The 13,746-nt window shown below is 44.4% G+C and overlaps 9 protein-coding genes across 10 annotated transcripts; 3 read left to right on the forward strand and 6 right to left on the reverse strand.

Moving 5' to 3' along the window:
* Window positions 1-199: 199 nt before the first annotated feature.
* On the reverse strand, window positions 200-1,036 carry LOC108111281 (serine protease 1-like). The gene has a single exon (XM_017220669.2). It carries the CDS (start codon window positions 1,028-1,030, stop codon window positions 233-235), a length of 798 nt encoding a protein of 265 aa, XP_017076158.2. The 5' UTR covers window positions 1,031-1,036; the 3' UTR covers window positions 200-232.
* An 851-nt stretch (window positions 1,037-1,887) lies between these two features.
* LOC108111442 (serine protease 3) lies at window positions 1,888-2,837 on the reverse strand. Its single transcript, XM_017220911.2, has 2 exons — window positions 2,575-2,837; window positions 1,888-2,515 (listed from the first exon to the last, which is right to left on the reverse strand). Exons 1-2 carry the CDS (start codon window positions 2,835-2,837, stop codon window positions 1,960-1,962), a joined length of 819 nt encoding a protein of 272 aa, XP_017076400.1. The 3' UTR covers window positions 1,888-1,959.
* Window positions 2,838-3,164: 327 nt separating this feature from the next.
* LOC108111441 (serine protease 3-like) lies at window positions 3,165-4,090 on the reverse strand. Its single transcript, XM_017220910.1, has 2 exons — window positions 3,828-4,090; window positions 3,165-3,768 (listed from the first exon to the last, which is right to left on the reverse strand). The coding sequence occupies exons 1-2, from the start codon at window positions 4,088-4,090 to the stop codon at window positions 3,213-3,215; spliced, it is 819 nt and encodes a 272-aa protein (XP_017076399.1). The 3' UTR covers window positions 3,165-3,212.
* Window positions 4,091-4,824: 734 nt separating this feature from the next.
* LOC108111299 lies at window positions 4,825-6,247 on the forward strand. 2 transcript variants are annotated; one of them, XM_017220693.2, is made up of 3 exons: window positions 4,825-5,063; window positions 5,410-5,674; window positions 5,752-6,247. In XM_017220693.2, exons 2-3 carry the CDS (start codon window positions 5,548-5,550, stop codon window positions 6,162-6,164), a joined length of 540 nt encoding a protein of 179 aa, XP_017076182.2. In that variant the 5' UTR covers window positions 4,825-5,063; window positions 5,410-5,547; the 3' UTR covers window positions 6,165-6,247. The 2 variants fall into 2 exon arrangements, with proteins under 2 accessions (XP_017076182.2, XP_017076181.2); XM_017220692.2 differs by having other exon boundaries at window positions 4,825-5,059.
* A 125-nt stretch (window positions 6,248-6,372) lies between these two features.
* LOC108111298 (mannosyl-oligosaccharide alpha-1,2-mannosidase IA) lies at window positions 6,373-8,057 on the reverse strand. Its single transcript, XM_017220691.2, is given in 2 exon segments — window positions 6,373-7,348; window positions 7,350-8,057. Coding segments are annotated over 2 exon segments (1,578 nt in total). The 5' UTR covers window positions 8,046-8,057; the 3' UTR covers window positions 6,373-6,466.
* Window positions 8,058-8,226: 169 nt separating this feature from the next.
* LOC108111443 (conserved oligomeric Golgi complex subunit 7) lies at window positions 8,227-10,765 on the reverse strand. Its single transcript, XM_017220912.2, has 4 exons — window positions 10,583-10,765; window positions 10,220-10,513; window positions 9,481-10,164; window positions 8,227-9,421 (listed from the first exon to the last, which is right to left on the reverse strand). Exons 1-4 carry the CDS (start codon window positions 10,739-10,741, stop codon window positions 8,330-8,332), a joined length of 2,229 nt encoding a protein of 742 aa, XP_017076401.1. The 5' UTR covers window positions 10,742-10,765; the 3' UTR covers window positions 8,227-8,329.
* Window positions 10,766-11,047: 282 nt separating this feature from the next.
* On the forward strand, window positions 11,048-11,647 carry LOC108111446. The gene is made up of 2 exons (XM_017220915.2): window positions 11,048-11,308; window positions 11,364-11,647. Exons 1-2 carry the CDS (start codon window positions 11,116-11,118, stop codon window positions 11,645-11,647), a joined length of 477 nt encoding a protein of 158 aa, XP_017076404.2. The 5' UTR covers window positions 11,048-11,115.
* A 4-nt stretch (window positions 11,648-11,651) lies between these two features.
* On the forward strand, window positions 11,652-12,405 carry LOC108111447. The gene is made up of 2 exons (XM_017220916.2): window positions 11,652-11,804; window positions 12,056-12,405. The coding sequence occupies exons 1-2, from the start codon at window positions 11,652-11,654 to the stop codon at window positions 12,284-12,286; spliced, it is 384 nt and encodes a 127-aa protein (XP_017076405.1). The 3' UTR covers window positions 12,287-12,405.
* On the reverse strand, window positions 12,401-13,703 carry LOC108111445 (translation initiation factor eIF-2B subunit alpha). The gene is made up of 6 exons (XM_017220914.2): window positions 13,604-13,703; window positions 13,444-13,545; window positions 13,176-13,387; window positions 12,957-13,111; window positions 12,633-12,903; window positions 12,401-12,574 (listed from the first exon to the last, which is right to left on the reverse strand). The coding sequence occupies exons 1-6, from the start codon at window positions 13,635-13,637 to the stop codon at window positions 12,428-12,430; spliced, it is 921 nt and encodes a 306-aa protein (XP_017076403.2). The 5' UTR covers window positions 13,638-13,703; the 3' UTR covers window positions 12,401-12,427.
* Between the last annotated feature and the right edge of the window lie 43 nt (window positions 13,704-13,746).

The raw sequence follows: 13,746 nt of genomic DNA on the forward strand, positions 1-13,746 counted from the left end.
AATTCTATTTCTACTGTATTATTATCAACAGTTAGCGCGTTTGAACCAAATGGTTGCAGTAAGGGATATAAAGAATTCCAAAGAACTTATTCAGAAAACTTAATATAAATTCTTTAAGGTTTCTTTCAATCTGGATTTAACACCATCCAGGTTATGATGGACCACAATACCCCAAATGCTAAGTAAAGAACTAAACTTCTATGCTCTACTTCTTTATTAAACCATTCGATCCTTAGTAGGAAATGCCGGTGTTGTCGCGGATCCAGTCCAGGTATCCGGTGACACGGGTGAACACATCTGGGTAACCGGCCTGGCAGCCAGCGGCGGATCCAAAGGAGGTCACTCCGACCAGGCGGTTACCTTCGTGTGTGACTAGAGGGCCACCAGAGTCTCCTCCGCAGGTGGCCTTGCCTCCTTCGGTGCTGATGCAGATCATGTTGTCGTGGAGAGACCAGGTTTGGCTGCATTCGCTTTGGGAAATGATCTGCACATCCACGCTCTGGAGCCAGTCGGGCAATGGGCTTCCATCGTAGGTACCACCCCATCCGGAGGCAACAGCCCACCAGTTGGCGTAGTCCTGGTAACGGTCGTTGTAGCTGGGCAGCTCAACCTTGTTGACCAAGCTCCAGAAGTCGACGTGGGGAGTGCGGATCAGGGAGATGTCGTTGTGCAGGTTGCCGCTGTTGTAGTGGTGGTGCTGGATGATGTCTCCGCTGCCGACCCAGTGGGTGTACTGGGGCTGGGTGCGGATGCTGGCTCCGTAGTTGATGGTCACTCCATTGGCATTGTTGGTGCAGTGAGCGGCGGTTAAGACCCAGGTGTTGCCGATGATGGAGCCACCGCACCACCAGTTTCCGTTGCCGCTGAACTGAAGACCAACGATGTAGGGCACTTTGCCCTCGTAGGCTGGGTATCCGTTGGTGATGCGACCCTGGATGTCCTTGATGGGCGTCGGGGTCAGCTTCTTCGAGGGAGCCGGGACAGCAGTAGCTGCGGCCACAGCCAAGGCCAGGAATACGAACAGTTTCATGTTGATCAAGTCTTGCAACTTATGACTTTTCCGGAACCCGGCAGCCTTTTTATACAAAAGAAGCCACTCGTGGTCTTATCTCACTTCGCAAGAGCTCTACTACTTGTATGTAAAACTTGAGGGTTGTTAATTTTGATCAAGTTATCATCGTGACCAGTCTCTGCGGCTGATAAGTTGCCGGAAGTACCTGCTTTGCTAAAATTATGATCAACGTTTGAAGTGGTGAGACATGTGCCAAATTTGAATTCTGTTTTATGGGTTGTCAATAATCATTTAATAATAAAATAATAATAAATAGTAAATACAATTTTTCAAAAAATTCTTATCTTGTTATGCCACTTTTCCCCTTTATCAAAAATTGGTAATTTGGCTTGTCTAAACTTCCCCGCAAAAACAGTTGTACTTTGCCATAACCCAGCCAAAAATTAGAGTATTTTGTCCACAACCAAGCCGATGATGGTCCAAACGTGGAAAGGAATACCTCATTGAGCTTGTTTGAGCTTTTGCAAAAAAATGATCAACTCCTTATCAAAGACGTGAGATTTGGCTTGTACCAACCTCCCGCCCATAAAAAAGCCAAAAATGTTCCCAATACGAACAGGAAAGCTTCGTTGAGCTTGTTTTTTATTTCCTAGCTGAACTGCATTCAAGTCTGATAAAGTAAATTTTTGGAAATTTTTCACAAAAATGGCAATTTTGGTTTTTTCCGAATTTACACTCATAATATTTTCATTGGTTTCATAACTATGCAAAAAATGTCAAAAGCACTAATCATGTTTTTTCGCTAAGACATCCTAGTTTAATGGTATTCTATTATCTTATTAAAATGAAAGTTAAAAATAAACAAGAAATCTATATAAGAGCGTGGCAAAATCTTTAATTCAACATTTAATTGTCTGAAAAAAATTAAGAAAGATTTATTAAAGCTTTTAATAGTAAATTCCAGTCTCCTCCTTGATCCATTCAAGGTATTTGGTGACTCTGGTGAAGCCAGCTGGTCCTCCAACCTGACAGCCGTAATCGGAGCTGAATGAACTGATTCCGATGAGCTTATCACCTTCCTTTGTGACCAGTGGACCACCAGAGTCACCCTGGCACGTGGCTTTTCCGTCCGGAGTCTCTACGCAGATCGTGTTCTCGGAGGCGGTTTCCGTTCCGTAGTAGGCCTGGCACTCCGCCACAGAAATCACCTTCAGGTCCACAACTCGCAAGTCCTCTACCACATTGCTGCCATCATAAATGGCACCCCAACCAGATGCCTGAGCCCAACTGTTCTCATAGGAGTTGTAACGATCATCCAGGCTGGGTAGCTCGATCTTGGTGACCAGACTGTAGAAGTCCACGTGGGGGGTGCGAATCAGGCCCAAGTCATGGTCCAGTCCTACGTAATGGGGATACCTGATGAAGTTCTCACTGCTGACGGTGTGTCGGAAGGCAGGTTCGTTGTAGTTAATGGCTCCGTAGTATAGTGAAGCTTCGTCAGCACTGTAATCAATATGATTTATTAATAATCACTGTTTAGTTTTTAGATGACATCAACTTACCCAGCGATACAGTGGGCGGCGGTCAGCACCCAAGTGTGGCCGATGATGGATCCACCGCACCACCACCAGTTTCCGTTGCTGTTCAGGCTGACTCCCACGATGTAGGGCACCTGACCCTCGGTGGCCAGGTTTCCGTTTGTGATCCGACCCTCGATGCTCCCATGCTGAACCGCCAGATCCCGTGGGTGGACAGCAGAGTGGGGCACGGTAAGGGCACTACAGACCCCAAGGAAGGCAAGCGACAAGAGTGGAAGACCCCTCATTTTCGACGACTAAACCGCTCCTCAGGTGGTCCCAATGTTATATAGCCCAGCCGAAGTCATTATCGATGTAAATTTAAGGAGCGAAATCTAATCTAGCATGCGCCGCTTCCTCAGCGATTTTTATCAATGAAAAATTTTAATTTATATTAGCAGGAACTTGAGTTGAGTGTTTGGCAGATTGAGGTCCATTGTTAAATGTTAGTTTAAATCTTGTATAAGTACTTATAAATTTGGTTATGTGCCATTAATCTTGAGCACGTACATTGATTTTCTATAATGAATAACTCGTGGTTTTCCTCATTTTCTGTATATGCAAACCAAAACAAGTAGAGAATATCTCAGATTTATTTAGTGCCATAAGATTTTTGACTTTACTTAATAGTAAATGCCAGTCTCCTCCTTGATCCATTCAAGGTAATTGGTCACTCGGGTGAAACCAGCTGGGGCTCCTGACTGGCAGCCGTAGATGGACCCAAAGGAGGTAACTCCAATCAGCTTGTCACCTTCCTTTGTGACCAATGGGCCACCGGAATCTCCTTGGCAGGTGGACTTTCCATCAGGAGTCTCCACGCAGATGACGTTGTCGGTGGCAGTTTCTGTTCCATAGTAAGCCTGGCACTGGGACACAGAGATCACTTGTACATCCACATATCGCAGGTCCTCCACAACATTGCTGCCATCGTAAATGGCACCCCAGCCAGAGGCCTGAGCCCAGCTGCTTTCATAGGAGTTGTAACGATCATTCAGGCTGGGCAGCTCGATCTTGTTGACCAGACTGTAGAAGTCCACATGAGGTGTCCTGATCAGAGCCAAATCGTGATCCAGGCCAACATAACCGGGATACCTGATGAAGTTCTCACTGCTGACGGTGTGTCGGAAGGCAGGTTCGTTGTAGTTAATGGCTCCGTAGTACAGTGAAGCTTCGTCAGCACTGTAATTAATATGATTTGTTAATTATCATTGTTAAGTTTTTAAATTACATCAACTTACCCAGCGGTACAGTGGGCGGCGGTCAGCACCCAAGTGTGGCCGATGATGGATCCACCGCACCACCACCAGTTTCCGTTGCTGTTCAGGCTGACTCCCACGATGTAGGGGACTTGTCCCTCAGTCGCCTCATTTCCGTTGGTGATGCGACCTTCGATGCTTCGGTGTTCGACCTTTAAGTCTCGTGGGTGGACAATCGAGTGGGGTACAGTGAAGGCACTGCAGACGCCCAAAAGGGCTGCCAATATAAGTACGGACGCCTTCATTTCTGATTACTAAAAAGCTGCTACGGTGGTCATAGTTTTATATAGCTCAATGGGAACCATTATCGATGCAAATAAAGTGTTAAATCTTATCAAGAATGAATTGCTGCCCCATCGAAATAGATTAATAAATCATTTCAAATTATATTACCAAGTGCTTTGACTGATAGAGTAAGTTAAGAACAAAATAAACAAAGTAATTTATTAAAATACCAAGTGAAAATTTAAATAAATATTTAAAATAATAATATGTGTCATAACTTCTAATAGCCCTAAACTTAAACTACAATAGTTCTTTAAAAGAGACAACTTCAGGGACATGGAACCTAGTTAAACCCTCCGACATAGAAATTACAATCGAGGGTCATGTGATATCCTTGAAGTTAAACAGAAAATAGGGAAACAGAAAAGAAAATACGATTATGGCAATCAAAAGGGAAGTCCACTTTCGGAACCACAGTGCTGCAGTTCCTCTTAAACAGAGGCGACGGTGTGAAATCTGATATAAGTTCTGAGGAAAGCCACAACCGGAGTGGGTGGACTGGTACGTTCATTAAGAATCTATTGGGAATGTTTATGTTTGCATTCTCCGTGCTTCTACTTGACCGCCGTACTCTCGCCTCCACGTCGAAATGTGCAACATCTCGGGGCAGGAAACTCACCACGGACCGGAGAGCTATTAAAGCCGACCCCCAACGAAGCGTGAGTCAGTTCCCGACTAGTCGTCCAGGCATACAGACCCCTTCGCAAGGATAACGCGAAAGGACGAACACGAATCACAAACAAACAATTAATAATACATCTGAAAGTTTAGCGCGCGGCACTCGCATAGTTCATCCACACTTATAACTCGATTCCTACAGCCAGTGCAAAACAAAAAGTGCAGGCATTAATTAATTTAATGCATGTGTACAATATCCTGGAAGTACAAAAGCGGACACGGATACGAATACACGATACACTTTAGGGCAAGTGAGTGAGTGTTCGAGGAAGCGCTTTAAAGGATTGTGTTGTTTGCCGTGTACGATGCCCATAACAACTGGGTTCGCGATTGCCTTTTAAGGTGGGGCGATTAAGTCACGCTCCTGCCGTACCAGCGGCATCATTGGGAGTAATGACATCGCGGCTTTAATGCGGAAATATAAATTGAGAAACTTTCAAGAGAATTTAAAGAATGACCAGGGTGTTGAAAAAACCATGTGGGAATTTATTTATGCCTTAACCATTCTTAAAAACCAATGAGAGCTACTTTAAGTTTAGATAAATACCCACTAATTAATATTTATAATATTAAATGTATTATTTAATTCAACTTTTTCTAGTCGCTAACTACCATTAAAAGTACAATAGAGGATAACAAAATGTTCCAGCACAGCGCTAAAGCAGATATTAGAATTTCTCGAAGTGACTAAGCTTAGCAATCAGACCCTGACCACAACCCCGAGGATTAGATTAGCAGGATGCACCAGGTACTTAGCTACGAGACGGCAGTGCGGGCCAACAGCTCTCGCGAATTCCGAGAATATGTCTCCAAGCGCACTTGTGCCTCCCTGGTCCTAACGATTGCCTTCTTCATGCTGATAACAGGTGAGTGCCAGAAGAAGATGTCACAAATCACAGAACACATTCCTAATGAGTGACGCTTGTTTTTCCGGATTTTGCAGGATACTTGCTGGGAAATTTCGTGGCCGAGCGCAAGTACCACATACGCCAGATGACAAAGGGCATAGTTAAGGACATGGACGGCGAAAGGTCCGTGAAACTGAACAGCGCGGAATATGCCAGCCTGCAGGAGCTGCAAACATATCAGAAGGCCAAGGGCCAGCTGCTAGTGTCCGCCCAGGTCCTCGACAAACTGCAGCAGCAGGACGAGAGCGAGCGGTATCTGGCCACCTCGCTGAACACGGAGATCTTTAACAAGTACATATCCTGCACGCAGGACATACCGCCCAACACGAACATAGCGGCCAGTCAGTTCACGGAGCAACTGATCGACAATACGGTGGCAAGGCAGCGCCATTGCATGAGGATCATCCAGGTGGTCATCGACAACCACCTGGCCAACAGTCAGCTCTAGGCATTGGGCATTCCAAGAATGGTTTAGTGGGCCAACGTTCAAGATTTATTACTTATGTATGTGCTTTTAGGTGTGCTCAATGTGTGTGTTCCCAGCTAATTAGGAGTTAACTTTTGTAATTCATTGTGCAAGTATTAACTTACACAACTTTTTATACATGTCTGCAGTAAAAGAAAAACTATAAATAGATGTTTAAAACATAATATGGTTTGGATTAAAGTACTTCTTCGTCTTTCATATTTTATTTAATTGATTACAAGTTGTTTTCAGCTGAAGATAGTTATTCTGTGATATTTATTTGTTTAATTATTTATTTTATATTCCCGATACATCGCATTTACCCCCTTGATAGGTAGGAAATGTCCTGCACTGTTGAACACCCACTCTTCCAAGGAAATCACTCCATCGTCGGAAAACAAAAGGAACAAGTACTTGAGGGTCGCGCCTAGGAAGAAAGTTCTTTGCACGTCATCTGGCTCCGAAGACCTGTTATGGACGTCCATAATACCAGTATATCCGTTTGGCGTCCGACAGTATTTCTCTATCGCTAGTATCATCTCAACTCCCCACTTGCGATACTTAGGGTGATGAGTCAATCGCCAAAGCACCAAGTAGCTTTCGACGACTTCTGGCCGCAGCATATAGAAGTTTCTCTGAAGGGTAGATATTTCCTCCTGGCTTTCTTTTGTAAAGGCAAAACTATCAGGACCCAATTGAGTACTCGAATCGTAGAACATGTCATGGCACGTTTCTGTTATGCCAATGCCGATCTGGGCGTACTTCTCCCAGTGCTTCATCATAGCTTCCGCTGCTCCCAGGACGAAAAGGCCGCCAGCGAAACAATCTGACTGTTTCATCCGATGCGTTAAGGTACTACCAATTAACTCCGAAACATAGGTTACGCCCTCAGGATTTATGACAACCAGATTTTGCGCCACAGCCAGCAAATCTTCTTTAAACTGATCGGCATTTTCAAGATCAACTTTCCCGGATTGCACCCATGACTTTAACAGAATATCATGGTATCGGTTCATCGAGCAATTTTGGTTTTCCCATTTACCATATTTCGTGCAAAAGGCATTTGGATATAGACCATTCAAATTGTTTGCTTTAGCTAATCTCTTCCGAATACCCTCCACCCGGTCCTTGTAAACTGAATTTCCAGTGATTTCGCTGAGGTAAAAAGAACTCCAAGTGCAGGGCTCCAAACTCTGAAGTTAGAGACACGTCATCCAGGTACTTTGTGAGGGTGCTGCCTTCTTTTGGGACCACGAGTCGTCTTGGTATTCCAGTTGATGTGTCAAAGGCAGGCAGTATCTTATCGGCAATATGGATGGCCTTTTCCTTGTAAAAAGGATCCCCAGTGAGGGAGTAGAGTGTAAGCATAGGGCAAAGCAGCCTGGATGTCAAAACAAAAACGGACAAAGGTTCGTCAACGCGATCCAGAGTAAATGACTTATCGATCCAATCCCGGGAACGCTTCAGCTCTTTTTCCAGACCCATCAAGTGCAGTGTGTCCAAGCTTTCGATAATAGTAGCGCCGAGTTTGTACGACCCGAAATCACTACCGACATGGACACGTCCCGAAATCGCACGAAATTCATTTGTACCCCACACGACTTGAGCATAATTTCGCCAGGCGTGCAGCATCATCTCCCTAATCTTCGTTCGCATCTCAGATGGGTTTATTTCACTTATAATCACTTCGTTTTCAACATCTTTTTGAAAGAATTCTTTCACCATTGCATCGCACTGAATATAGGTAATAAAAATAACGCCGACCGTAAAAATTCCGGTAGCAATCATCCGGATTCTTTCTGCGGAATTTGCCGTATACCATTTATAATGCGCTCGTCGAATTCCGAAATAAAAGAAGTGCATTAGGAAACTAAGTCAGCTCGCGTTTTAAGTAGACTGAGATCGGCATATGTGCCACTTACTTGACTGAACCGAACTACTGGTCTCAGCTTCTGGACACCTGATTAAATATTTATACTCTGTTTGTTAAACTCACTTTAAAGTTGTATTGTATTTTTTTATTATAGACATACGATGAAGATTTAACTTTTATTAATTTAAAAGTTTAAATAAAAGACCCTAGTAATAGTTTACATAAATACATTTGTAACATTTTATCGTGATTATTTAATATACCTATCTTATATCTACTGTGTAGATATAATATTGCGCATTTGTCGAATTGCTGTTACCAGACGCGGCTCGCATCCACTGCTAAGGGTCAGATACTGATCCGGAGCAGCCTTCAGTAGCGTGAGGATCTGGGACAACTGTAGGTTGATGGACAAGCCAAGCTCCTCGAGAACGTTGGAGAGGTACTCAATATCCACGCTGAGCTGTGTGGCCGAGGAAGCCGGCAGCGACTTGATTTGCAGAATCTGCGTCTGATACAAGACGCAGCATTGCTCCACGACTAGAGACAGTAGGACGTCGGCACAAGGAATGGCTTGCGTATACTTAATGTTGCAGACCTCCAGAGCCTGCTTCAGCAGAGCTGATGGCGACAGCAGTAGCGGCTCCAAGTGCTGCGGCAAAGTAAGTAGGTACTGACCAATCTGGGTGATGCTCTCCTGAGGAGCGAAGCTAAATGATGGCATGTCAATGCCGGACGCAGCGTGTTCCTGCACAGGCGGGCGAATGTGTGCCAAGTGAGTCTCAATAGGTTGTAGTAATATATTGAGAGTTATATCGTGTGTATCGGCAAAGTGACTCTTTAAAGTGGCATAAATTTGTGGAAAAATGCCAAGGCTATCCGTGGCTTCAGATTTCTTTTGTTGATAATCAGATATGCTGTTTAACAGCTGGGTGCGAACTGTATGATCACAGGTCTGGAATATGGTTATGGGTCCACGTTTAGATGGCTTAGTCAGCTTGTTGGACAATGTTCCCATGCGTGTGTGCAAATCCTGTTCGAATTGGTGCAGCTGAACTTGAAAATCGGCCAGACATTGTAACTGGGACATGGTGTACTGCAACAGAGACCAGTTCTCACTCTGCGCCGCATAGCTGCTGGATCCTAAACTGAGTCCAATCTGCCGCTGGATTCGCCCAAAACTCTCCAGCTGCCGCTTGAAGATGCCATTTAGCAAAGTTATTAGTTTGCACAGAGCCAAATCACTTGTTATAGAGGCACAACGTTCACAGGCTTCTTTCAGCCACTCGTAGAGTTTCCGGGTACTCTCCTCCAAATGACGCACACCATCACTAGGCGTGGCTTGATTAGAGGAAAGACGATCCACCTAAATAGCAATATAAATTATCAAAAGATCAATAATAAATGAAAATTTATATGAATTACCTGTGTGGATAGTTGAGTCTCTTCCAAGCGGGGATATTGTTGGATAAACTTGTGGAAATACTCGAAAATAGCCTCGCCAAGAAGACGATGCAGTTCCTCGGACAAGGTAATATGCGACTGGTCCAGTAAGGAGTTCAAATGTAGGACAAAACTATGATTGACCTGGGCAAATAAAGCTAGCATCTCCAATCTTTCATTGGAAGTCTTTAAAAGCTGTAGAATGTGTGCATCTCGGGTGGGTTGCAATGCCGGTAACAGTTCCGCAATAACCAGAAAAGGTTGCGAAGAGTCCTCACCGAAGAGATTGGAGCACCATTTGACCTGGCGTTGACAGTGCTCCAGCAGCTGATCGTAATACAGAGTGAGAAACTGCTGCTGTTGTGGCTGGGATTCCGTTCCCTGCAACTCCAAAGTTTGTTTCCACTGCTGCTGCCAGAAATTCTTCTGCACAGCTCGGTAATATTGCTGCAGTTGCGGCAACCGCTGAATGCTGGTGAAGATCTGGACATAGTGCTGGGCCTGCTCAGTATTGCCTTCAGCGAAACACTGAACAACGCTGGGTGAGGCTAGTGCTTCTAGTCGATTCTTGAAATCCTCTACTTGGGTCTGTCGCTCGGCATGTCCAGGCAATTGTTCCTGCGCGTGCAGAGATTTTTGCAGGGCTATCAACTTGTCGCAGACTCCCTAGAAAGTAATAATTTAAAAAAAGGACTTCGTTTGTATGTTCGGAATTTTGAACCTTTAAATCATTGCGTTCAAAACCATCCTCCAGTTCGGAAACGAGGTTTCCCCAGCCATCCGACTCCTGCAATGACTCCTTGGCCACCTGAAGCTTCTCGCTTTTGGTGTTCAGACGCTCCAAAGTTGCCATGCACTCGCCGGTTTCGCTTTGGACCGCAGCCACCTCCAAACGCATTGCACTCATCTTCTCCTGCAGCCGACGAACATCGCCTTGAAGCGCGGCGGATTCCTTGGCGATCCTTGGCATACTGGCCACAACTTGCCGACTGGACTCCTCCACAGCATTGTTTACCTGTGAATTATGGATATTTACATATTTACATGAAAGCAAAACAACTGGAATAGGACGAGTGCCACTCACGTTAAATATATACAGCTGCAGCTTGGCCACGTAGCTCCGGATAAAGGACGATGCGGCGTCGCTGTCATCGCGTCCATTTTCCTCCACAAACTTCTTGTAGTTGGCGTTTATCCACTCCGCAGGACTAAAATTTGGCCCCGAAAGAGCCGAAACATCCATGGTGACGTTGACTTAAACAGTGTGACTGTGTCGTGGCAGAGAAAAAACCCCACACAGTTAGGTGGACATGAATCGCGGATGCGGATAGTTTATATACTACTATAATAAATTGTCAAAACAACTTTAATACCGTGTTAATTAGTTATCTATTTTGGAAGTGTACTTTGCATGAAATATACTCCTTATTTATATTTTCAATCCTTTCAAAGAAACTCAGCGAATACAATTTGTGCATAAGTTGCGCGGATGTCATATTTAAAACTGTTTACAAGGCGTTACGACATTTTAGAGGAGAACGACGCCGGGCACATTATTACAAATACAATATTTTCTGTGGGAGTTTTTTGGATTTACGTTTATTTAGTTTGTAAAACATGTCACTTGGCAATGCCGATCCTTGGCATCTGAAAAACACAATAGTTGAGCAAGGAAACACAGAGTCCGCGGATAGCACCGACAGTTTCGAGGACAATTTCACGCCCCCGTCCACCGGGAAAGAGAGCAGCATAGAAAAGGAGTCAAAAATCGAGCCACTGCCGGATTCAAGCGACTATCTAAAGTTGCTAGGTTGGATCAAGTTCGGGGCACCAGAAGCATCAATATTAAATAAAAGTCATTTCAGAACGAAAGCTGGCCCGGGTGCAGAAGGGTAACAAACTTCTGGACAACCTGCGCGACAAGCGTCAGGATTGCATGCGAGGATTACTTTCCACCGAGGGAGTACCTATTTCCGTATTCGAGCAGTTTCTCGAACTAGACGCCCCAATAGAGAGCGGACGCCTCCATCGACATTTGCTGCCCGTTCAGGCCGTAAACGTAGGCGAAACCTTTCATATAGTGGATCACGACGCTCTGCAGAAGTCGGTAGAAGAAGCGGAGGAGGAACAGCCACCGGCTGAGCACTGACAAAATGACAATGGAATCCACTTTCGGCAAGGTCTTCATGTTCCTCACGGATCTCGCCTGGAAAAGTCGACTCACCATACCTATTATGGTCACCACTGCATTTCTTGTCATGGACATTCGCCTGCAGATCGAAATCAACATTCAGTCCGGCCAATTTGTGAGTATAGCAACAGTAGTTACTCGAACATAATTTCTTGGAACTTTCATTTTGAAACCAGCTTGTGCCAGTTTACCAGTTTAAAAATTGCAATTACATTAACTTGCAAAACGATAAACAAAAATTGACATCAAATAAAATTATAATTAGTTTTTGTAAAAAAACTAATTATAAACTAGTTTAAAATTTAAAGTTTTCAAGTCCTTTTCCGAGCCTTAAAACCCCAATAAATATATTTCTAACTTATTCAGAACGCCAGCGATCTGGAGGATGAAGGTCTCGACGATCAGTTTGGTGTGCACGATCACGGTTCGGACGACGAGAGTGGCAGTGATAGCTACACGGATGAGGAGTATAACAGCGAGTACACCAACGACGATGGCAACAACAGTGAAACATCCCGCTACAGCCTGGACATTTACGATCCGTGGGGGTCAGAAGATGAAGTTGATGCCAACTATTCTCGGGAGATGCACTTCTAAAACATATAAATTGTAGTCGTAAGCGGAAGTAACTAGCTTTATTTTATGTATATATACTCAGTAATAACAAGGCTCTATTTATCTATCTCATGCAGTCATAATTAAACAAACGTATTTAAGTGCCTTTTCTTTATTGTCCATTTACATATAAAGTTTGATCAACTCATCGCTGACAGCTGACGGGGTAAGTCTTCCTAAGTCGGTGAAGAGCAGGGTAATGTAGACGGGAGGCGTATAATCGACCAGTGGGTGCACTTTGCTAACATCGTTCAGGTGTTTGCGGGAGTACTATAAATATACCAGTTCTTAGTGACCAGTTTTTCTGTGGATTCTTTATAGAACATACCTTGTATTCGTTAGGTAAGTCGCGCTGATTAAGTGGATATAGACGACTGAACTTAAAGCTCTCGGCCAGTACATAGAATGGTTTCTTCATCTCACGGGCGCACAAGCCCATGGTGTAAGTGCCAATTCGGTTAATAATGCCGCCACTCTCAACTACTGCTTCAGCACCAACCATCACAAAGTCCACCGATTCCATAACATAACCAGTGGCGGAGTCCAGGATCAGAGTGCAGTCAATGCCAGCGGCATGGAGGTCCTTAACCATCTCTTCACTAAGGTTAAGATATATTTATACTTGTACTTTTTAAGGAAATCGTTTACACACCCAGAGTTTCCTGTGCCTCCCTGCGTCACATATACGTGGAAGGATTTCTTGTTCTGCGAGGCCGTAATGAGGGCTTTAAGGACAACGCGAGACCGGGAGTGTGTCAAAATGCGGCAGCCATCGGTGATGAACCTCTGGGCCTGCTGAGCAATCACCTACATAAAGATTTATAAGGAGTTTATAAGATTGCTTAGGGCTAGCTTTTTTTGTAATGATCACCTGCCGGGAATTGAGTAATTTGGTGAGGAAGATCTTGCCGCGATTCAACATAATCTGGCGGCACTCTTCCATGTGCTTGTCGTCCAGACTGAGGGTGATGAAACGGCAGAATAGCTCTCCGGCAGAAACAATGGCGGCAATAGACAAATCCGTATTCCGCATGGCGGCCACTGCTTCCCTCATGGTTGTGTGGAGAATATGAATGGTGCCAACTAAGTAAATGGTTAAAAATATATTACTTATAAAGACAGATTCTAAAGCAACATACACTGTTTCTTTTCTAGGATCATGAGCAGTGTTCTGATGGCCGCAATGCCGGATGACAGGTCCTTGTCTTCGTCCAGGAGCTGCAGAAAGTATTTGACCACATCTAGGGGTGGAAGCTGATAAACACTTTGCTGAACGCATTACACTTCTAATTAACTCACCAAAGTCCTGACCATTTTCTGTAATTTGCGGCATTTTTATGAAATTAAAGAAAGCTACTTCTGCACGTTAAACGTCAACAAATTAAACAGCTGTTCGTTGAGGGCCGTTCTACACGTCGCAGTCGACAGGTAAATTAATCGAT

This window comes from Drosophila eugracilis, unplaced genomic scaffold (genome assembly GCF_018153835.1).
Source record: "Drosophila eugracilis isolate 14026-0451.02 unplaced genomic scaffold, ASM1815383v1 contig_616, whole genome shotgun sequence".
NCBI classification, from domain to species: Eukaryota; Metazoa; Arthropoda; class Insecta; order Diptera; family Drosophilidae; genus Drosophila; species Drosophila eugracilis.